Consider the following 25,114-nt stretch of genomic DNA (forward strand, 5'->3'; position numbering starts at 1 on the left):
TTTTTTTTTACCTTTTATAATGTCTAGTTCTGGGTGTTGCTTTTAAGTGAACCAGACCACTACCCCAATCCAATTCCACGACCCCACCCACTCAAGAGACAATCGCCAATCAACAGTCAACACAAATACACAGTTACATATTTACATATATACACTCACACAAAAGCTAAAAAGCCAATTTAGCCCACAGAGAACTAGAGGAGAGCCTATGTCTATGTCAGACCAAAGAAAAAGAGAGATTATAAAAGACAAAAAAATAGTCAAGAGGTCCAAGTCTAAGTGAATACACTGCATTATCAAAAAATAGGCACAAGCCATACTATGAGATAGAGAAACAGAGAGAGAGAACACCGCTCTCAGTCAGAGGTTTTGCAGCAAAGATGAGATAGAGAAAAAGAGAGAGAACTGAAATACCTTGGTGTTGCTTGAGGTTCTTATTTCCCGATCTCGCCGTCGCTGATCTCGCAATCTCAGATTTGGGTAAGGGAATCTCCGATCTTGCCGTCGACTGCTCTGGGTGTGGCCGTTGGCTGAGTCGCTTCTGTTGAGGACCTGAGTTTCTTATATCCTTTAGGTTAGGAATTTTTTTAGTTTAAAATTTAATTGGGTATTTAGTTAATTAGTTTATAGAAATTTTTTGTTGATTTAAAAATATGCTTGAGTAGTGCGTGGGGTCTGGATTGATCTTGGGCTTTTTTCTGGAGTTCTTTTTGGTCCTGCTATAATTGTTTTTTTTTTTTTTTTTTTTTTTTTTTTTCAGATTATAGTTCATATTTTTTGGGCTTTTTCTTTTTGCTTGAAAGGGCCAATATATTGTGAAGTAGACCAAATTATGGATCAAAGTATAATTTTATTAGACATAAAAAAACTGAGGGTGGTCACCAATTTGTTTCCTAAGGACAAACAAATATAAAATTTTAAATTATTATATATGAAACAAAAATAATTTCCAACTCAGGGTGGTCCTGTGACCACCCTGGCCTCAACGTGCCGCCGCCCCTGGACTTTTATCATACCTTTTCTTGAAAGTTGATGGTTATAACAAAGAGAAAACATTCTATCAGGAGCTGGCGTAAAACCAGGTTTTACGCCAGCCAATAAAAAATCGCCATGTGGAAAACATTAAGTTCACACTTAAACCCTTATTCGCCACGTGGAAAACATTAAATTCACACTTAAACCCCTCCCCAAATAGACTCCAAACAGAACGAAGAAGGAAAACCAACCCTCAGACAAAAGCTCACGCCTTCACCTCTGCTTCCTTCACGCCGAACCTCCACCACCGCCACACAGATTGCCGGAGAAGAACGATTTCGAAGAAGAAAGAGTTCTCTCCATGCTCTCTGCTTCCTCCTCTGGGGTTGTGCCGTCCTTTGCTTGCCCAAACCTCCACCACACCACACACCGAAGCTCATCATCACAAAGGTCACCGAAGCTGTACGTGGAGCTTGGAAACATACCGGAGCCACTGTGAGCCACGATCCAAAGGTTTGTTTTTCATGATTTTCCCTTTTTCCCATTTTGGATTTCGAATTGTTGATGGGTTTTTCTGGGTTTATGGGTTAATTGGGTTTTGATTATTATTTTGACGGAAATGAGTATTATTTGGGTTTGATTGTTTTTGCGTAGTTGATTTTTGAGATCAAAGTTTTCAAATTAGGGGGTTTCGATTGAAACTAGGGTTTTGATTTTTCTGGGTTTTTCGTTGCATGGTCTTGATTTCTTAAGACTGAAATTGCGGGATTTTTGGGTTTTGATTTCATGGGTTCATTTATTAAATTAGGATTTCTTTTCTTGAATTGGAAGTGTTGTCTTGCTTAATTGGATTCAATTCAATAAATTTTCAAGCTTTTATGAAATTTTGAAATGATTGGGGACATGAGGTATTTGGATTTTCTGAAGTGAAATCAACCTTTTTTTGGATTTATATCAATCTCGTTTTTTTACAAAAAATTGGTTTGGTTAATTCATTTCAATCTCCTTTCATTACCAAAATATTTGTCTTATTTTTAATGGGTTTGGATAATTAATGTGTCTTTGATTTTGGCGTGTGTATTCAGGTACTAGAGCTTGCTGGAAATGCAGCTAGGGACAACAAGAAGAATAGAATTGTGCCGAGGCACATCCAGCTTGTGGTGAGGAACGAAGAGGAGCTGAGCAATCTTCTGGGCTCTGTAACTATCGCTAATGGAGGAGTGTTGCCGAATATCCACCAGACCCTTCTGCCTAAGATGGTTGGCAAAGGAAAAGGCGACATTGGATCAGCTTCACAGGAGTTCTAGAATCCTAGTGCCTTCATATAGATGGGGGTTGTTTTAGTAGTTTGTAACATATATGTGTTTTTCTGTTTTTGTACTTGTGCCAACTAAATTTTCATGCTATGTTTCTTGTTAATGAAATGAATCTTATTGCTTCTACATACTTGTCCGATGCGCTTTCTTATATTTGTCTTTCTTTACTGAGATTAAATTGAAGGGTGAGATGTTCGATGATGGTATTTATGTGATAGAATGGTTTTGTTGGGGAAATTGCTGTTGGGTTTCTCCACAAAGTTATATTGCCTGTGAAGATGGTTCTGTTGTACTTTGGTGTTCCTCGCAATGCACTACCATGTTTCCTCATATGCTTTTTTTGTGTAATTGTGTTTCAGATTAAGTGAAAGAGCCTGCTTTTTTAGATGTATTGTGTAAATGAGTGATGATATCTTCATATTGGGTTCATTTGACTAAAATTTCTTGCGAATTTAAGTTGCAGCTACGAGTCTATGAGGGAGCAAGGTAGACAAAGGCAATCGTATTTTATGCATTGTGATTGTTTGAGTAATGATGGATTGTGATTTTGATTGCTGAGTCGTTTGGCCTAAGAGTCTTTTTGCATAAACAGTGCTTAAGATGACACAACTTAGTTTTCAAAAACCACACTTGTGTTGTGTGTATAGATTATAAAGTCGGAATAGATATCTCTGGTAAAGAATCCTCTACGACCATTATGCTTACCCTCCTTAAGGCAAAAATGACTTCAAATCACTTACAACTGGAAATTTGCCATGAATAGAAGCTTGTCCTTTGAGCAGTTCACTTCCAAGTTCAGGACTACAAAGTAGAAACTAGAAAGCCCTGTTAAACCAGAATATCTTCTGCTGGGCCATTTAAGTTGACAACCCTTCATTACTAATATTGCTAATATTGCTCATTACTAATAGCTTGAGGCTTGTTCCTCAAAAAAAGAAGAAGCTTGAGAACAATCGTAATATTTTGGTGCTAACCATTTATCAAATTTTGCTCATTATAGATCTTACTAACAATCGTAATATTAATCATAAGAAGTTTTTTCTTCAATTTTTTTTTAGTTCAAAACGATAGAAATCTTTCGTTAATGTAGAAACAATATACAAACAAAGCCCACACGTTTTGTGCAAATGGGCACTCCCACCAGATATGGTTTACAGTTTCAGATTGGTGACTGCAAATCTCACACCTCGTCTCCACTCTTACTCGACACCGATGAAGATTTTCCTTAGTTGGGAGGCAGTTGGAGCATGCTCTCCATAAAAACACACAGGCTTTCGACGGCACGTTTAAACTCCAGACCTTGTTCCAAACCAGGCAGTAATTAGCCAAAATGATTATAAATTTCCAAAGAGAGAACTATTTAATAGCTGTAGACAACAAGATCTCTAGTCCTTTGCCAAACATTTGCCAGCTGCTTTTGGTCTTCCACATCCTGAGAAATTGAAATGAGAACTTTTAGCCAATTCATTAATTAAAAATTTACGTAAAGTTCTTTTAAAGACACCAATGAAGCATATAGCAAATTTAGCATTAGATGTACTAAAATAGCCAATCATGCATCTAAAAAAATTTGCTAAAACATATTTTATCTTCTATTGATTTCATCATCTATATCGGAATATTTTATGGATTAAACACACAAATTTTAAAAAAAATCTACCTTATGCAAAGAGCACAAAGAGCACAAGAGACATACACAACAAACAGGACAGCATAAACAAGCAGGACATCATATATATAATTAACAAGAAAGATGTATATATAAAAATCTACCTTATGCAAAGAGCACAAAGCAGTCCAAAAAATTAAAAAGAAAGCAAAAAAGAAGAAAGAAGAAATTAATTACAAATAGGGAGAGAACTAAGGAACAAGGGGAGGGAACCATTAGATGCCATGGGCTTGAGCATTAAGCTGCCATAGAAGAGCCATACACAACAGATAGGATAGCATTAACAACCTAGTGGTACAATGCTTAAACAACTTCATTCAATATATTGCTTCCAATCCAACATTTAGTAATTGATTTCCTATTCAATTTTAGGCTCTTAGAGTGGTACCCATTGTTTACATCTAATTTAGTTGACAAACTGACAATGCTATAACTAAACAAATAAATAGCCTGCAAGATTCTCATTCAATTAATTTCATTTCGTGGTTGAACTAATATAGAAACTAAAAATATATAACTTTTCAGTGTTGGATTACTAATTGAACAAGATCCCAAGAAAAGCAAATCCAAAACTTTAAGTCAAGGTTAAAAGAGGAAACACAAACTGAAAATTAAAGAAAGATGAAAAATTGAAAGAAATATATATAGGTAACATTTTACTTACATTCCCTTTCTCTAATATAAATTAGAAGCAATTTTTTTTTCTTTTTATAAAAGAAATCAAACAATTCAGAAATCCTATCATACAAGAAGCAACATTCTTTTGAATCTTCAACAAATGGGTTAGATAGCTACCAACCCAAAAAAAAAAAAAAAAAAATCAGATTCAATTCAGTCAAGCAAAAAATTTTGCCTAATCTATGTTAAATGACAGTCATCTCCTATACCTTATGCCATGGACTTAAGCATTAAGCTGCCATAGAAGAGCCATACACAACAAACAGGACAACATAAACAACTTAGTAGATACAATGCTTAAACAACTTCATTCTATATATTATATTGATTTCCAATTTAATTTTAGGCCTATAGAATGGTACCCATTGTTTACATCTAATTCAGTTGACAAATTATTCAATGACTAAACAAATAAATAGACTACAATTCTTATTCAATGCCTAAAGAAATGGTTATCTTAGACAATACTGAATATACAACCATATAAAGTAACACTAAAGCAAATGCATAACAAAACCATAAAATTAAAAATTAGAACCTATGTTACACCTATTCATTACAATGAATTGGAACAACAAATGAGTATTCCCAACACTAAAACAACAACGACAACGGTATTATTAGACACAACATATATAATCATTACAATTTCTGAACCAATAAGATGACCACTGGTTGAACTGTTGCAACATTTGGACCAGAGTCTTGGGTAAGGTATCTGAATCGACACAATAAGTCTTGACAGGTCCAGGACCAACTGAAAACTAAAGAAATAAAAAAGCTAACTCTGGAGAGGATTACCTGTACATCTCCAGCAGCAAATAAACCTTCAACTGAAGAAGTTTTTGCAGTAGCCTCTACGTACAGCAATCAAAAAGCAATCAGAAAACAGAAAAATCCATCAAAATAATTCGAAATCCAAATTGGGGAAAAGGGAAAATCATGAAAAAAAAACCTTTGGATCGTGGTTCACAGCAGCTCTGGTTTGTTTCCAAGCTCTACGCACAGCTCCGGCGAACTCTGTGGAGCTGAGCTCCGGTGTGTGTTGGAGGTTTCGGCAAGCAAAGGACGGCACAACCCCAGAGGAGGAAGCAGAGGGCACGACGAGAACTTCTTCCAAATCCTTCTGCTCCAGCGATCTGTGTGGCGGTGGTGGAGGTTCAACGTGAAGGAAGAGAGGAAGCAGAGGAATGGTGTGAACTTGCAGAGGAAGCTGTGAACGTGTGAACTTTGACGTGGCGTGGTCTCATTGGCTGGCGTAAAAAAACTGGTTTTATGCCAGCTCCTGATAGAATGTTTTCTCTATTATTAATAGCATTCAGTGGTGAAGTGAAATTACAGAAGATAGAACATTATTATTGGCTGGAATACATTATCTTCAAGGATGCTGAGACAACGTTTCAAACAACCAGCATCCAAATATTTTGTAGCAAACCCTATTAGGAACAAGAGGATATCACAAGCTACACAAAATGACTAGTTCAGATACAATTCATACATATTGTAAGCCAAACCAAAACACTCAGAGATTGAACTACACAAATTTTTAAATCTATTTGGGGGAAGACCTAACGAAATCCCAGAGAGTGAATCCCAAGATTATAAAACCAACAATAGTTGCAGTGCCTCTCCAGAGATTGGAGAAATAGGTACTTTTCAAGTATCCGATATTACGGTTGCAACCATTTTGATAGTGGTTCCTAAGTTTTTTAGCAATATCACTGTAACAGGAATTCTCTTCCACAATTTCAAGGGAAATTCTGTTAACCATATTGGCAATTTCTTGATAGCTGCCTAGCGCATTAACAATAATCCCTTTGTCAACAAGCAACTCTACATCTTCGCTAGTGTTGATAAGATGATCCAATAGCACCATATAATTGCATAAGTAAGCTTCAGATGGATAATGATATTGCTCCAGAGCCATTATGTTTCTGAAAAGGTCTTCAGTTCTGTTATTTGCCACAAAGCTTGGGAGATACAGTAATGATTACATGGGTTCCATGCAAGGAAAATATTTCAAACATGGTAAGAAAATTAAGAGCCAACTGAAGCATTGACATTTTCCCAAGGGCTCCCACTTCTTGAATTTTATTTTATCAAAGCTTACCTCTTCAATATTTCGAATCTCACTCCTGTCTTATACAACTTCGTTGCACTATATACAAAAGAAACAGGTTCTTTGCAGATGGTTTCGGGCTTTGATGGATAGTAGATGTATCTAATCAAATCAGTGAAATGTTTTACTTCCTTCTCAGGTAGTTTTTGCTTCTCATGGGAAAATAAATATTTCCAGCAATATTTGCAGGCAAGGTTAAAAAAGGTATCATCCTTGTTTTTGTTAGAACTGGAAAAATTATTTTATAACTCGTCGAGAATAAAAAAAGGAATTTGATTCTCAAGTAATATTAAGTCTAGCATTATATGCGCTTTCAACCATGGGTTATTAATCGTTTTCAACCATGGGTTACTAACCGCACGTCCCATATTATTGTTCTCATTTTCTCCTTCAGCAGTAGCCCTAAAGAAATGCTCAATAATAAAAATGGAATCTACTTCAACCATTTTCATGAAATCTTCGCTGTTGAACCCTATGCTCAATTCATAACAATGGAGAATTTCTAGTTCCCTGTTTGCAACGACCCTTCCTATATCCTGTTGCTTTGTCTCGGTCCGTTGACAGAATTCCTTGTAGTATATCAATTTCAGCATTTCCATATCCCGTAGTTCTTCTTTACCGTGGTGAAAAGGACCTATTGAGATTACCTTTGGAGTGTAGGCGCCTATATTTACCTGGCGAAGTATCTGGGGGACTCTGTAGATGCAACGCTCGGCGGTCAACTTGGGTACTGGCTCCGACTCTTGTGGTGGAATGTCAATAATCAGCTCTTCGCTTATATCATTTGTAAGTGAATCAGCAGTAGTAGAAGTGGGCACCATCTTTATCAATCGTCAACTTCCGTTTTCCTAGCGACAGATCACAAAGAACAATCATTTAGACTTCTTTAAATGTACTATAGAATCATTAATTCCACCGCTTATTTCAAGAGGCACCAATTGCAATTTGCAATAGCTTCGACTTCGAGCTTATACGGGTCAAAAAACATTATTTTCTACAATAGTGACAAACTTTGGTGAGAGGAAAATAAAATTATGAACTTTTTCCTTGTTGAAGTTTAGAAATTATTATTATTATTATTATTATTATTATTATTATTATTTGCTTTGAGAAAGATTTTATTCAAAAAAAACTATAACCATAACCACCCTCCAAAATATTGAAGACAGATTGGGAGCAAATAGTAAATGAAACAGGGCCTGCAAATTACAAGAGAGTGCCCATTTGGCAAGGGCATGAACACAGCTAAACGGTAGGGAGAAAAATGTTTACCGGCCATTGACATGTTTTGAATTAAAATTTTTTTTTGACAACATTCTATGTAGAGAGAAACGAAGCATTCTACATGACAAAATATATGGAATGGCCAAGAGTTTGATAAGAAAAATAATAATAATAATAATAGGGGAATAGAATTGATAACTACGCTATATATATGCACCAAGAAATTCACCCTCCTGTGGCGAAAAAAAAATGATTTAGCCCCTGCTTGTTTTGGCATAAAATATTTTTCATTGGAAAATATTTCAACATGTAACATTTTCAAGGAGAACTATTTATTTTCCTGCGTTTCGTTTCATTCATGACAATGCTCCTAAAAATATTTTCTGAAGTTGTACACAAAAACTACAGGAAAAAGGAGATCAATATCACAACACATCAAATTAAAATTTAAACCCATATAGCCATTATCTATATATATATATATATATATATATATATAGAGAGAGAGAGAGAGAGAGAGAGAGAGAGAGAGAGGTTTAAGTTATATCTAGTGTAACTCTAAATAATATTACACCGCTCAATATTTTTTAATTGGATGCAAATTTTGATAAATTTACCGTTATCTTACATTATTTTCATATATTCTCCATACTTACAAAATTTCAAGTTGATCAAAGATTAATAACCGTGTCATCAATCAATTTTTTAAGTTCAAGTTTTTGTAGTTTAAATAATACATAAAAGATGAGTTTATGAATCAAATAATAAATAACGTTTAATTGGCATGACTGTTAAAAACATATAGAACATGTAATTCAACGGTGAAATTTTCAAAATATAAATTCTATAACAAGTTATTGGGTGATGTAAAATTACTTAGAGTTACACTAGAAATAACTTAAACCCAATCCATATATATTTATACATATGAGATGGGTTCAAGTTATACCTTTTTTATATTTTAATTTTTAAGAGATCTAACGGTTAAGAAGACATCATTAAATGTTATTGTTTTCCACTTTTGTCTCTCCTTGTTTATTGTTTTTCACTAAATTAAAGGGCATTTGTCATTTTCAACAACCTACTTTTGATCAAATGATTCATCCTAAAAGAAAAATTAAATAGATATTTGATGATAAAATTAAATTATTTGAAATAAAATTTATACAATTATTTATACAATTGAATTTAAAAGTAATCTACTACTTTTTATTTCAACAAGAAAGAAGAACTGATATTTGTGGAAAATCAAAAGGTCCAACGGTAGTCTATGTTCGTGGCAGGGGCGGAGGGAAGGGGGGGGGGCGAGGGGAGGCAGGTGCCCCCCTTGAACTTTCAATTTTTTTTTTTACTGATAATGATAATGTATTGAACTGAAATGTCTTATTTACCCCTCCCCCCTACACAAAAGACAAAAAAACTTTTCTATTTATTGGGAACAAACAGCTACATGGTTCAGAACTCAACAGCCTTAACTAATAGAACTCTAAAACTACTATAACTTTAATATAAAAACTATTGGTCCCGCTTAGTAATGATTAAAAGAAAAGAAAAGAAAAAAAAAACCTACTGCTAATGGTATATGCCAATACGGATAGGAATCACACCAGCCTAATACTCATAGAACTTTTTTGTTTTTTATTGGAGTACTAATACTAATACTAATAGAACTCTGGAAAAAAAAAAAAAAAGTGTATATCTAATACAGTATAAAGCACGCCTCCCATAAAAAATAAAAAAAAAGTTCTTTGGATTTTTTTAAAAATTAAGTAAGGGGAGAATAATTAATTTTTTCATAATTTGTAATTGTGTTAATATAATAAGGGTAAATTTAATAATTCATTTGGCTAAGCACTTCTAAACTCTGCCCTCCCTCAAAATCTCTCCAATTTTGGGAAATTAAAAATGAGAGGTTATCTGTAGGGATGATGTTAAATAATATCTTATTTGCCATTTTGATTCCCATTTGTAAATTAATTATTAATATGTTCCTTTTTCAATATGATCCTTCAAACCCTTTTACAAGAGTGTTCCTTTGGGTTCTCACAAGGCACATGATTTGGTAATAAGAATAATACCACATCCAAAACATTTTGGCAACAAATTTTATTGTAGCATTATTTTTATTTTTGTTGAATTAAAATTCTTGTGATTCTCAAGTCAAGGTGTTCAATAATTTTACTTGGATGATTAAAATATGTTAGTTTAATATATATATATATATATATATATATATATATATTTACACAAGTGAGGGTGATCTTATGACCACACCGAGTTAAATATGGGGATGCCCTTGTTTCCAAGAGGAGATCATGCCACATCTGCACCTGTCCACAACTTCAATCTAGAAAAACCAAGATAAAATGTTTATTTTTATTCAATAGAAAGTGACCGATAATATCAAATATACTATTTTGCAAGGCCACGCGTACAAAAATATTTTACTAGACAATCTCATAAAAGATGACTAGAAACAACCACAAACGTCTCACAAAGATAACGCATATTTTTATTCTCTTGTTGGAGAGGCGGTGCACCAGTTGTTGTATCAGTACAAGTTTCAGCATTAGTCATGCAACTATCAGATGCAACAATTACCGTTTCGTAGTCATGAGCTTTCAACGCAGTTTTTGCATCTTCTGTTTCACTAATAGTAATATCATACATTTCGAGGCAAACATCTAAATGCTTTTTCAATTCGGGGTCAGCAGTCTTGATGAGTGAGTGAATAAGGGCAAGGGTTTTATTAGCAGCAACATCTACCAAGTGAATTGAAATATTGGTAAGGCCAACAAGATCGACAAAGGGTGTATGAGGATCAGATTTGAGGGCTTGCAAACAGAAAGGAGGGTCTTCGTGAGAAGAGCAAATCTCTTTAAGCACATTTTCCGATGCCTTCACGCTTAGCCGACCATATGTTGGGCAAATCCCTGGGATCGCTAGCAAAAGAGAGAAAAAGAAGGAGACACAAAAAGAAGGGGCCATTTCTGTCATCCTTCACTAACACCAATTGTTTAATTTGATTTATTGAAAGGAACGTATTGTGAAATAAAACAATAGAAGCATTTAAACTAATCTTTTTTTTTAATAACGGACACAATTTGAGATCCCCAATTAAATATTTCCCTAGTATATTTTCTTTGAAAAATAGAATAAACAGCTTCCATACAGAAACACTATCATAATAAATATTTATTAATAACTCCTACAATTATCAAATTGCATATTTATTATTCCATATAAAGATATAATTATAATAAATTTCTATTAATAACTATCATAATTATTATCAAGTTGCATATCTAATATTCCATATAAAGACAAGATTATAATAAATATCTATTAATAACTATCAAAATTAATATTTAATTGCATATTTAATATTTTGTATATAGACAAAATTATAATAAATGTCTATTAATAACTATCATAATTATAAAATTTCATATCTCATATTTACAAAAAAAAAAAAAAAGTGGTTATAATTTAAGACTACAAGTCTACTACCACTGCGCACCCTTGGTGCGGTGGTCACTCTACAAGTATAAGTGTTTGTGGGGTGTGGGGGGCAAGGGTAGGAGTTCAAGTTTCTAAGAGAAAGCTTCACATACATATACACTTAGATTAGGCTAGAGTAGAATTTCTATCTTGTATCAAAAAAGAAAAGAAAAAGACTACAACTCCACTCAATTTGCATTTTGTTGGAGGTGAATTTTGATAAATCTACCATTGGATTATATTTTCTTTTTATATCCTTCATACTTGCAAAATTTCCAGAAATGCAAATATCAATAGTTAAGTCATCATCAAAATGTTTAAATTTTAAGTTTTTGTAATCTAAAATTATCCATAAAAAGAACGTTTATGAATCAAATAGTTAATAATATTTTATTGACACAAAATTTGGTAAACATTTTAAAAGCATAAAAAACATGCAATTCAACAATTTCATTATCAAAATAGGTAGTTATGCTATTTTTTTAAGACAAAGTTGAAGTCTTAGGCTACAACCAAGTTTGTAGCCAAATTTTATTGAAAAATAAAAGTAAAAGATTTTAGATCAAATTGTATTTTATTAAGTATTTTTGTCCATTGTGGAGGTTACTGATTATATATATATATATATATATATATATATATATATATATATATATATATATATATGAGTTTAGATGATTGAATTTCTGTGTAAATATAACTAATACAAAATTATAGTAAAATTGAAAAGTACTTAAAACCTTTTTAATCTCACCTTTCGGCTCTTGTAGTGTTCTAAACGGTTGTATTATAATTAAGAAATTAAATTGTACCCTTGGCATAAAATTAGATTTCAATTGAAGTCCAATATAGAATCTTAATTTAGGTTTTAAGAGGTTAGAGTGTTATTATAGTGCTCTTTTTGACTTCTCTGTCAGGTGTTAGGGCATTTTAACCTAACAATTCTTTTTCCTATAGCTTGTACATTCTTGAGTCTGACCTGTACAACTTTGAGCAATGTCTAACTCATATTCTAGACAAGTTTTTGTTCTTGGTTTGCTAACACATACAAGTTTAAATTCTAAACATTTAATTCTAAATCTTTAGAACCTAACAAACAGAAAATCCAATTAGATTTCAAATTAGGTTTCAATTATGGGCTAATTTTATGACATGTGTCGCATTTAAGTTTTTATTTTGTGCCAAAAAACCAAAAATGCACAATAATAACACTCATTCTTAGTTTTTGTACCAAAGTGTGAAAACCAAAGGGACACAATAATAAGACTCACTCATAGTTTCTATTTCTAATTGTGTCAGAGAACTGGTATGTTTGATTCTAGAACTTCAAGAACTGCGGGGAAGAAAGATGAACTGTACATTTCCATCTTACCATCAGCAATGATGAAGAGATCAATATCCTCTCTGAACTGACCCCGAATATGCAATATCTAATCTGTACTTCCGACATTAGGCCATCTAAGAGACTCAGGCCATCTGAGACATTAGACCATGACCAATACTGTTTTCAATTTCTTACTTTGGCATTCATATGCTACTTCCTTGCATCAGACCATGACCAATACCGTTTTGGTCTCATCTGCTACCTTCGCATTTGGGGGAGTTTTTTATTTTTAAGTATTAAAAAGCTTTATTTATTTGTTCAACAATGAACCCTCTACACTAAATTGTGACGGTGACAAAACCAAAAAAAAAAACCTTATTTTCGGTAGTGCTAGTTGACCTATAGCTAATTAGCTTGATTATTAGTAGTTCTTTCTCTTTCTTTGATCCTTACCTATATACATGTGGGAACATGGTGTCAGTTATGTTAGCTCATCAGATTTTTTGGCTTTTCTTCGCAAACTGAATTTCAGATGTTCATATTTTTGGATTCTAACTCAAGGATACTCTAAGTTCATCAACCGTCATTTATGTGTCTTTTTTACCTTATTCACTGATAATTATGTGATACCTTTGCACATCACACATTTATCCCTTTTGAATGTGCCGTATATTGGGATGATGTTATCTGTAGGGATGATGTTAAATAGTATCTTATTTGCCATTTTAATTCCCATTGGTAAATTAATTATTAATATGTTCCACTTTCAATATGATCCTTCAAACTCTTTTACAAGAGTGTTCCTTTGGGTTCTCACAAGGCACATGATTTGGTAATAAGAATAATACTACATTCAAAACATTTTGATAACAAATTTTATTGTAGCGTTATTTTTATTTTTGTTGAACTAAAATTCTTGTGATTCTCAAGTCAGGGTGTTCAATAATTTTACTTGGGTGGTTAAAATAAGTTAGTTTAAAAAAAAAAAATATATATATATATATATATATATATATATTTTACAAAAGTCAGGGTGATCTTATGACTACACTAAGTTAAATGTGGAGATGCCCTTGTTTCCAAGGGGAGATCATGCCACATTTGTACCTGTCCTCAACTTGAATCTACAAAAACCAAGATCAAATGTTTATTTTTATTCAGTAGAAAGTGACCGATAATATCAAATATACTATTTTGCATGACCACGCGTACAAAAATATTTAACTAAACAATCTCATAGAAGATGATTAGAAACAACCACAAATGTCTCACAAAAATAACGCATATTTTTATTCTCTTGTTGGAGAGGCGGTGCACCAGTTGTTGTATCAGTACAGGTTTCAGCATCAGTCATGCAACTATCCGATGCAACATTTACCGTTTCGTAGTCATGAGCTTTCAACGCAGTTTTTGCATCTTCTGTTTCGCTAATAGTGGCATCATACATTTTGAGGCAATCATCTAAATGCTTTTTCAATTCGGGGTCTGCAGTCTTGATGAGTGAGCGAATAAGGGCAAGGGTTTTATTAGCAGCAACATCTACCAAGTGAATTGAAATATTGGTAAGGCCAACAAGATCGACAAAGGGTGTATGAGGATCAGATTTGAGGGCCTGCAAACAGAAAGGAGGGTCTTTGTGAGAAGTGCAAATCTCTTTAAGCACATTTTCCGATGCCTTCACGCTTAGCCGACCATATGTTGGGCAAATCCATATGATCGCTAGCAAAAGAGAGAAAAAGAAGGAGACACAAAAAGAAGGGGCCATTTCTGTCATCCTTCACTAACACCAATTGTTTAATTTGATTTATTGAAAGGAACGTATTGTGAAATAAAACAATAGAAGCATTTAAACTAATCTTTTTTTTATAACGGACACAATTTATCATTAATTTGTGAAAATTACATCCTTACCTCTATGATTTTTTATTATTATATAGATACAATAGAATTCCCACCAATGATGTCTACTCCAAGATTATTATTATTTATCATCAGTCTAAGAAACATATTAGTTATAAAATAAAACAAATGAAAAGTTAACAGGTGCCCTAAGGTATTAATTTAGGAAATATTTTTAGAAACTTTTTTGGCAAAATGAAAAATGCATTGATTTTTTTGATAGATTTTTATATTTGTCATGAAAGTGATATCAAGACTTTTTCAAAATTGTCAATTAACAAATGCCCTAAGAACATTAGTTAACTGAACTCAAAAACAAAATACATTACTTGTAATTGATGTGAGTACAATAACATATATCTATAATCTATATAAAATTGAGTAAGTTTGGCTTTGGTTGACTAAATAATATTTTGCCACGCAATTTTTCATGGTTTCACAATTTTACATGTCAATATTATGATATTTGTACTCTTTTTTTGAATTTAAACTCTATTCTTTATTTAAATCTCCAATAAATAGTTCCCCAGTACATTTTCTTTGAGAAATGGAATAAACAGTTTTCCATACAGAGACACTATCATAATACATATTTATTAATAACTCTCATAATTATCAAATTGCATATTTATTATTCCATATAAAGATATAATTATAATAAATTTCTATTAATAACTATCATAATTATTATCAAGTTGCATATTTAATATTCCATATAAAGACAAAATTATAGTAAATATCTATTAATAACTAACATAATTAATGTTTAATTGCATATTTAATATTTTGTATACATACAAAATCATAATAAATGTCTATTAATAACTATCATAATTATAAAATTTCATATCTCATATTTACACAAAAAATAAAGGAGTAATTGTAATTTCAGACTACAACTTCACTCAATATGTTTTTTATTGGATGTGAATATTGACAAATCTACCATTGGATTCATTTTCTTTTTTTTATCCTTCATACTTGCTAAATTTCCAGAAAAACAAATATTAATAGCTAAGTCATCAACAAAATGTTTGATTTTTAAGTTTTTGTAGTCTAAAATTATCCTTAAAAAATAAGTTTATGGATCAATAGTTAATTGTAGGGACACAATTTTTAAACCAAGCCCAAAATGTAAGGAATCTTGGCCCAGTGAACCCAATACAATAAATTTGTAGAGAGTGGGTTAAAGAGCTAGGTTTTAGTACATGGATAACAATTAATATGGTTTTGGATGATGAGCCAACAAGAATTGAACCCGGTTTGTGCGAGAAAGTTTGTCCTCGGCACAGTTTGAGGAGCTTTATTCTAGTATATATTGAATGACAATGGTTACAGGAGTTGTTTAGATTGCTACAGTGCTTTTTCTTCTCCTTTTCTCTTCCCCTTTTCATGAAGGGCCTCTTTCATTATATAGTTCCTGTTGGATGATCTTAATCTTACACTTGTTGATCCTTTGTGCCACCATTTGAGTGTTTGTCCCATCAAACACTCTTTCTGATCTTCTATGAGTTGTGGTTGCCGAGGTAGTACTGTTCAGAGGTCTTTTCCATATAAATGTGGTCAGAAAGTTAGTTGCAGGGCATTCAATGCGGTGTAGCAGCTTTTCCTTAGATATTTTTGAGTCCTTATCCCTCTTGTATGTTCATGATACTCGTCCCTATCATTAGAACTTTTTGGAAGGTCACTTTAATCATTAGGATCTATATCTGATCTGCGTTTAGCTTATCCGAGTAGATATTCCTCCTCGGACTCGGACTACTCACGATCTCAGCCAAAGCCCCATGCTCTCGGCCGAAGCCCAAGACCTCACAATAGCCCCTCAAAACTCCAATTTTTTCCTCTCATCCGAGGGAAAAAGTTGGGTTTTGAAGTTTTAAGAGTTAATTATGCTTTGATCCTTTGATTTACACTTGGAGGAGTGCCGTTTCACGCACCCCATATTTGTACTGTAAATTGCTCCTTTCAGAACTACCAATCTAAGGATTTGGTTATAATCTTAGGTCTGTCTTGACACTTAATGAAAAACAAATAGATATCATGGAATGTTAATTCCCCAAAGTATGTGGTCCAAGGACCCATGCATAGCTAAGGTTCCGTTTGAACACTTTGAAAGTTGTCATGGAGTGTTAACTTTCCCACATTATCTGGTCCGAGGACCGAGGCATGATCGAGTTATAGTTTAAACACTTGAAAAGAGATGTCATGGAGTGTTAACTTTCCCACATCATCTGGTCCGAGGACCGAGGCATGATTGAGTTATAGTTTAAACACTTTGAGAGTTGTTATAGAGTGTTAACTTCCCCAAAGTAGGAGGTCCGAGGACCGGCATAGCTAAGATTTTGTTTAACCACTTCTAAAGATGTCAGTGTGTGTTAACTTTCCCACATTATCTGGTCCGAGGACCAAGGCATGATCGAGTTATAGTTTAAACACTTGAAGAGAGATGTCATGGAATGTTAACTTTCCCACATCATCTGGTCCGAGGACCGAGGCATGATTGAGTTATAGTTTAAACACTTGAAGAGAGATGTCATGGAGTGTTAACTTTCTCACATCATTTGGTCCGAGGACCGAGGCATGATTGAGTTATAGTTTAAATACTTTGAGAGTTGTTATGTAGTGTTAACTTCCCCAAAGCAGGAGGTCTGAGGATCGGCATAACTAAGGTTTTGTTTAACCACTTCTAAAGATGCTAGTGTGTGTTAATTTTCCCAAAGCAGGAAGTCCGAGGACCCGACATAGCTAAGGTTCTGTTTAACCACTTCTAAAGATGTCAATGTGTGTTAATTTCTCCAAAGTAAGAGGTTCAAGGACCGGCATAGCTAAGGTTCTGTTTAACCACTTCTAAAGATGTCAGTGTGTGTTAATTTTCCCAAAGCAGGAGGTCCGAGGACTCGACATAGCTAAGGTTCTGTTTAACCACTTCTAAAAATACCAGTGTGTGTTAATTTCCCCAAAGTAGGAGGTCCGTTAATTTCCCCAAAGCAGGAGGTCCGAGGACCCGACATAGCTAAGGTTCTGTTTAACCACTTCTAAAGATGACAGTGTGTGTTAATTTCCCCAAGGCAGGAGGTCCGAGGACCCGACATAGCTAAGGTTCTGTTTAACCATTTCTAAAGATGCCAGTGTGTGTTAATTTTCCCAAAGCAGCAGGTCCAAGGACTTGACATAGCTAAGGTTCTGTTTAACCACTTCTAAAGATGCCAGTGCGTGTTAATTTCCCTAAAGCAGGAGGTTTGAGGACCTGACATAGCTAAGGTTCTGTTTAACCACTTCAATAGATTAGAAAATATCAATATATACCTTCAAGAACTAGCCCCGCCACAGAGCCCCTTTGAATTGCTCGTGTTGCTACCACTTCTTCTAATGGAGGTTCAGCGAACTCGGCCACTGGATTCGCGAGGACCTGGCCCTTGACAGAGGTACGAGACATGTACTTGATGTCAAAAGCCTCTAGAACTGTGCCCCATTCAGCAATCCTCCCCGTATAATTTGCACTTCGTAGTATAGACCTGAGCGGAAGCTAGGTTAGGACAACAACTGTGTGTGCCTCATGTAGTGACTTGCTCACATAGTAAACTGGCTACCATAATGGCTTTTCTCAGGGACTCTTGCTGATGGGGGCCTTATCCTACCATATTTAACCATTGCACTCACTATCACACGAGCTCTTCCCACAGACGGTGCCAATTGTAGGGACACGATTTTCAGACCAAGCCCAAAATGTAAGGGATCTTGGCACAGTGAACCCAATACAATAAATTTGTAAAGAGTGGGTCAAAGAGCTAGGCTTGAGTGCATGGATAATAGTTAATATGGTTTTGGATGATGAGCCAACAAGAATTGAACCCGGTTTGTGCGAGAAAGTTTGTCCTCGGCACAGTTTGAGGAGCTCTGTTCTAGTATATATTGGATGACAATAGTTACAAGAGTTGTTGAGATTGCTACAGTGTTTTCTCTTCTCCTTTTCTCCTCCCCTTTTCATGAAGGGCCTCTTCCATTATATAGTTCCTTTTGGATGATCTTAATCCTACACTTGTTGATCCTTTGAGCAACCACTTGAGTGCTTGTCCCATCAGACACCCTTTCTGGCCTTCTATGAGTTGTGGTTGCCGAGGTAGCACTGTTCAGGGGTCTTTTCTACATAAATGCGGTTAGAAAGTTAGCTGCAGGGCATTCAATGCGGTGTAGCAGCTTTCCCTTAGATATTTTTGAGTCCTTATCCCTCTTGTATATTCTTGATGCTCGTTCCTATCATTAGAACTTCTTGGAAGATCACTTTGATCATTAGGATCTATATCTAATCTGCATTTAGCTTATCCAAGGAGATATTCCTCCTTTGACTCGGACTACTCATGATCTCGGCTAAAGCTCCATGCTCTCAGCTGAAGCCCAAAACCCCAATTAATAATATCTGATTGACACGAAGTTTGATAAACATTTTAAGAATAGAAAAAAAACATGCAATTCAACAATTTCATTTTCAAATTAGGTAGTTATGCTATTTTTTTAAGAAGAAGTTGAAGCCTTAGGCGACAACCAAGTTTGTTGCCAAATTTTACCCAAAAATAATAGTAAAGATTTTAGATCAAATCGTATTTTATTTAACATTTTTGTGCATTGTGGAAGTTATTGATTATATATATATATATATATATATATATATATATATCTATATATGAGTTTAGATGATTGAATTTCTATGTAAATGTAACTAATACAAAATTATAGTATAATTGAAAAGTACTTAATGCCTTTTTAATTTCACCTTTCGGCTCTTGTAGTGTTCTAAATGGCTGCACTAAATTAGGAAATTGAATTGTACATTTAGCATAAAATTAGACTTCAATTGGAATCCAATATGGAATCTTAACTTTGGTTTTAAGAGGTTAGAGTCTCATTATATTGCTTTTTTCTACTTTTGTGTCAGGTGTTAATGCATAATTCACGTAGGTAGAAAAATTAAAGAATTTAGATGACACGTATGAAACATAATTATAAATCCATTTTAAAATCTAATTAGATTTTCTCTCAGTTTTAGTTTTAAATATATATATATATATATATATATATATATATTTAAAATTAAAGTTGAGAGAAAGCCCAATTAAATTATATAGTTGAAGTCAATTTTGCACCATATGTCTAAATTATTTCTTACGTTTGGTGCTAAATGTGGGATCATATCATAAATATCTATTTAGGTAAGTGTAGAGTGCGAAAACCAAAGAGTTTGATGGGCCAAAAATGTATTAACCCTATCGATAAATTTATCAATTAATTATTCAAGTAAATTAATTAGATTCAATTACATGCAATAAGCGTGGTAGCATAAACAAATCACCAACTATATTAAATGCAGCGGAAAATAAATTTGACACAGGTGATTTGTTTACGAATAAGGAAAATCACCGAGGCAAAACCTTACCTGGTGAATTTAAGGTCACCACTCCCGAGAATCCACTATTATCAAAACAAGTGGTTACAAGTAAAAAGAATCTCAGTACCTAATATCAATCTATAGTTGAACCCTTACCCCAATACCCAATTGGACTTGTATTGTAGTGGCAATCTCTCCGTTCAATGCACAACTCCCAGTACGTGACTAACCAATGATGCACGAATCCCAATACGTGACTATCATACCAACTTGAGGAAGATGTTGGCTGCAAAGTTCTTCAATTCATCAACGATGAAGATCAGAAAGCTCCTTGGTCACAAAACCCTTAGCGCAAAGGCGTAGTAGCTTCTAGAAAGAACATGGTGAACTAGGGAAAATTCTGTCTCTGGTCATAATTTGCGTGCACAATCACTTTGCATCACTTAAGACGGCCCTTAAAATAATCCTTATATATGTCTAGGGTTGTGAGAAAATAAAACCTACACAAATATTCATGGATATGCGTGAAATCAAATCTAAAAATTCTAATTTCGTAATTCTCGATAGATAAAGCTTCTGTCGAGCTTTTACATTAAACCTCGATAGATATGATTCTATCGAGATATCTGTCGAGCTTTAATAAACAGTACTTCTTCACTTTTTTCTTAGTCAGACTTGCATGGTTTCAATACTAAACTTGAACACTTGTTTTTTGAAGTACTAAACCTATCCTAAATCTACCCAATTACAAGTAAAGTGCATTTTGTCAAAGGATTAGCCAATTTACGTAGCATATGGTCTCTAAAAATCTCAAATATGTCCTAACAATCTCCCCATTTGGCGACTCGTGACAAAAACACAACAAACAAATGAATCATGAAAGAAGTCTTAAATCACTAAACTCATAATCACTTGTTGAATTACAAACAAATCTAACACTAACACAAACTCTTGAAAAACTTTGCAAGAAGAGAGTTCATAGCATGATAGATTTCCACAACCTGTCTATCTGAAACACTTTAAACAAAACTCATCAAGGCATCTTAGTATGAAACACAAATAAAGATTGCATACATAAAGAAACATGTGTATAAAGGGAGAAAAGAACCAACACATGGAGAGATAGGTGAAGAACAACATAAATAAATAGTCACAAGACTAGTGTACAAGAGGATAATGTAATTTTAAAAGAAAGAAAAGAAAAGTACATAAAATCCTCACATCCCTCACAATGTATAGACACTCCCCTTAACAAAAATGTCATATACTAACTCTCCTTCTAAATACAAGACTACTCTTATCCCAAAACTACTCCTACTTTTTGTCACAAATGACAAAGGTGAGTCACCGAGAGGTCATCATCTCATCATCAATGGAAGAGCTAATATCCTCATCCTCATCATCATCACCATTATCACCATCCTCATCTGCCAAAGTCTCTGGAAATGGAGATGGAGAAGTGGCGAAACCAACAAGGTGAGCCTGTTGTCATGCTATACAACCGACACGGGTGTTCACCTAACATAACTCATTAGTGAGAGTGTCAAGGCAAGCATCCATGCATTAAAGTTGTGCCATGATAGCCTCCAAGGTCACATCACCAGTTGAGGAAGGAGTAGAAGTAGAAGGAATAGTAGAAGCTATAGGACTAGTAGACTCTACATATGGCCGCTTCGGTCGAAGCTAGGCCTCACTTTGTCAAATAGAACCGGCGTCGATAACACCCATGGTGGGATAATAAGGAGAATCAAGAATAGGGGTAGAAAAATGGTGAATGATCCACGTGATAGCCGAAGGAAAGATGAGCTTATCACAGGTCACCGTATCTTGATAGACATTAATGATAGAAGTGATAAAATGAGAGGGGAAGTCAATAGAAAGATCTTCTAAAAGGGATAAAAGAAAATGAGTACGAGGCTCTGCGATAGAGTTGTAGTGAGATAGTGGAGTAAAAACAAATGTCATCACCATGTTAAGGAATCTCGGACCTTTTGCAAAGCCTGAGCATGGAGTGTTTTGCCTACCACCCCATATGGAAGGTGTCTCACAAAAGTGAGACAGAAGCTCGTCTTTAGACACAGTCCTAAGACGTTGACAACCAGGGTAGTCAGGATGCACTACCCTCGAAACATGTAGTACCTCAGATATAAGATCTGGGGTAACTACGATACGTGTACCTCGAAATGTCGTGGAAAACCGAGGTACAGAGGTATCAATACCATGTATATTAGAGTAAAACTCCTGTATAAATACGATGGGACACCTCAAGGGTCTCTCACAAAGAGATTCCCAGCCTTGAGTCTGAATGACCGTAGGGAGAGAAGTGTTGGAAAAGTCCGACAGAACAACATGGTGCTTTGGATGAACGCCACGTTTCTGAAAGTTCTCAAGGAAGTCCTGTTTGGCCTTCCCATCACGGAACTGAACGTGAAGAGGGGGAAAGAAAGGATCAGAAGAAGAAGACTCGAAACCAAGAGGGTTTCGAGCCGGAGTGGATTTGTGCTTAGGTGCCATGCGCAATCTATCTGAGAGAGAGAGAGAAAGAGATAAAACACATCACAACTAGAACAAGAGAAATAATAGAATACGTATGCATGAAATATTCATGAACATGTGACGTGCAAAATTTAAATACATCATGGGTAAAACCCAATCCAAACCTACTAGCACACATCAACAATAATCAAACACACATCTAAATGCATGAAACATTGTAAAAATGCAAGGAATACAATGCGTGATCATATAGAATCAAATCAAAACAACCCAACCCACAAATTTCACAAAGATCTCAAAAATCTTAAAAAATTTCAAAAACCCCAAAACCTAGGTCTAAAATGCATGAATGCATGAAAATGAAGGGATTAGAACACATACCAAGTAATCTAAGCTTGATATAGGCTGAAAATGCAGTGGGTGAGAAGATTTGAGTGAGTGAGAGGTGTTAAGAGGGAGAGAAGAGTGTTTTCTGTCGAGAGAGAAGTGAGAAAATGAAGTTTGATTCACGCTCAGTCCTTAAATAGAAGTTGCAGCTCGATGGATCGAAGTAACTATTGAGAATTGTCAAGCACTAATTCTGAACAGAAGTGAATCTGTCGAGGTGCTGTCGAGGTTCTGTCGATGGCAAAAACACTTTGATGGATCGAGATTCTGTCGAGAATCTATCGGCCAGACAGAAAGTTGCTTAAAGGATCAAGAAGCTGTCGAGAAGCTATCGAGACAAAATCCAGAAAGCTCGATGGATCGAGAATGCGATAAAATCTATCGAGACAAGAAGAAAGAGGGGCTCGATAGAAACGAATCTGTTGAGCTTGAAGAAAAGTTGTTTTCAAAGAAGGGAAAAACACATAGAGATGAATGCAAAAAGTAAGCTACTCAAACATAGATCCAATCAACATATTAAGCTCTCAAAAACATCTCTCAGCAAGAAAATGCAAAGCATTCATGGATCCAAAAACACACACATACACACTAAACATGTCTAACCAATTTTTTTATTTCAAAAATAAGTTATGACAAATTAGTGAGCGTATATTAATACATGTATTCCTTGTGATGACCAAATCATATTGTACTTGCACATGTATCAAAAGTAGCAAAGAATTTGCGTGTTGTGTGTGAAAACATAGCAAGAGTGCATAAGTGTCTTATATTATGACGATTTGAGATATGAGAAAATCAAATACACTCACACGCAATCATAACTGCTTGATGGAGACTATCACCTTCGAGGTACATCTTATAGTTCCCACTTCTCCTAGAAACACGCTTGCAACCATATTTAAAAGCATTTTGATTCTTTTTGCTTTTGTTTTTCTTTGCATATTTTCCTTTTTTTGTTTTTAGCAAATCATGCATGGGCATATAAGAGCAAGAAAAAAAATACCCAATTATGTAAGCTTAAACATCACAATTTTGCTATGCCAAAGCAAACAGATATTATTCATGATTGGCGGGCTTTAGTGGTGAGATGGTTTTTTATGCCTTTCTTTTAGGATTTTTTAGTCCTTCCCGTCAAAAAGAGTGATATGAGTGTTAAATAAAAGATTACTTGATCGTGCTCATCACAAACATGAGCCACAAAGCTCACTTGTTTAGTTGTGTATTGAGATGCTCATCTATGTTACAAAAGATACAAAGTTTAAAAACTTTGTTTCAATGGCCATTCAAGTTACACAAGTACCAATATAAACAAACACACACTGTTTTTGAATTTTTCTGATTTTTCAATTTTTTTTATTTTAATGAAAAACAAAATAAAGCAAAACTGAAAACAAACAAATAAACAAAAACATATTAAACAAAGCAAAGCATAAAACTAGACTGACTCAAAATAAAAAAGCAAAACAAACAAGTAATGCATAAACAAAAGAGAGAGAGAGAGAGAGAGAGAGAGAGAGAGAGAGAGAGAAAAGTGACTAAATCATTTTGAGCCTTTTTCCTTTCATACATTGGAAGAACCTTTCCTTTGAGCGAACCTTTGATCCGATGATGAGGGGGAAGAATTGAAACCGTTCAAATTCGAAAGGAATATGAGGGCCTTGAGAATATCTCCAAGAAAAGCAAAAGAGGATGGAAACTAATTCCGGTTTCCGGCTAAGAGCATACTATTGCTTTGTTAAGTGGCTAACCACTTGTAGCAATTTGGACGAGTATGCCTAGAAGCTCCACAATGATGACAGAAATGCGGCTTCTTCAGTTGAGACTTTTTGTTGTTAACCTTCTTAGTCCTAGGGCTTCTAGTCTCTTTCTTTTCAACCTTAGGGGTTGCTCCTAAAATATATTTGCATTTATCTAAGTTCTTACTAGATATTTCAATTTTAGCTTCATCATTCTTAGAATTAACATTATCAGCAGGTGAGACAAAAGAAGTTGTACTATATGAGGCAATATTAGAATAAGAGAAATCATACCCCAAACTGGTTTTATCAAAAGCAGCTTTTTGAGAGCTAAGCATCTCATCGAGCTTTGCATTGGAAGTCCTCTCTAATTGAGCTCTAACTTGGAATAGTTCTGCTTCAAGCTT

The 25,114-nt window shown here is 34.5% G+C and overlaps 1 protein-coding gene, 1 long non-coding RNA gene and 1 pseudogene across 2 annotated transcripts; 1 reads left to right on the forward strand and 2 right to left on the reverse strand.

Annotated features, from left to right (window-relative positions):
• Positions 1-812: 812 nt before the first annotated feature.
• LOC142618028 (uncharacterized) lies at positions 813-2,417 on the forward strand. The gene is made up of 2 exons (XR_012841139.1): positions 813-1,488; positions 2,061-2,417. It is a non-coding gene; the product is annotated as an uncharacterized LOC142618028 (long non-coding RNA).
• A 3,773-nt stretch (positions 2,418-6,190) lies between these two features.
• LOC142616669 (UPF0481 protein At3g47200-like) lies at positions 6,191-7,578 on the reverse strand (annotated as a pseudogene).
• A 2,860-nt stretch (positions 7,579-10,438) lies between these two features.
• Positions 10,439-10,969, reverse strand: LOC142616670 (pectinesterase inhibitor-like). Its single transcript, XM_075789468.1, has one exon. It carries the CDS (start codon positions 10,967-10,969, stop codon positions 10,439-10,441), a length of 531 nt encoding a protein of 176 aa, XP_075645583.1.
• Positions 10,970-25,114: the final 14,145 nt, after the last annotated feature.

The sequence above is a fragment of the Castanea sativa genome, chromosome 11 (genome assembly GCF_040712315.1).
Source record: "Castanea sativa cultivar Marrone di Chiusa Pesio chromosome 11, ASM4071231v1".
Lineage (NCBI taxonomy): Eukaryota > Viridiplantae > Streptophyta > Magnoliopsida > Fagales > Fagaceae > Castanea > Castanea sativa.

What these genes read in the sequence shown, in the direction of transcription:
- LOC142616670 (XM_075789468.1), bottom strand. Translation starts at nt 10,969, where the DNA reads ATGGCCCCTTCTTTTTGTGTCTCCTTCTTTTTCTCTCTTTTGCTAGCG.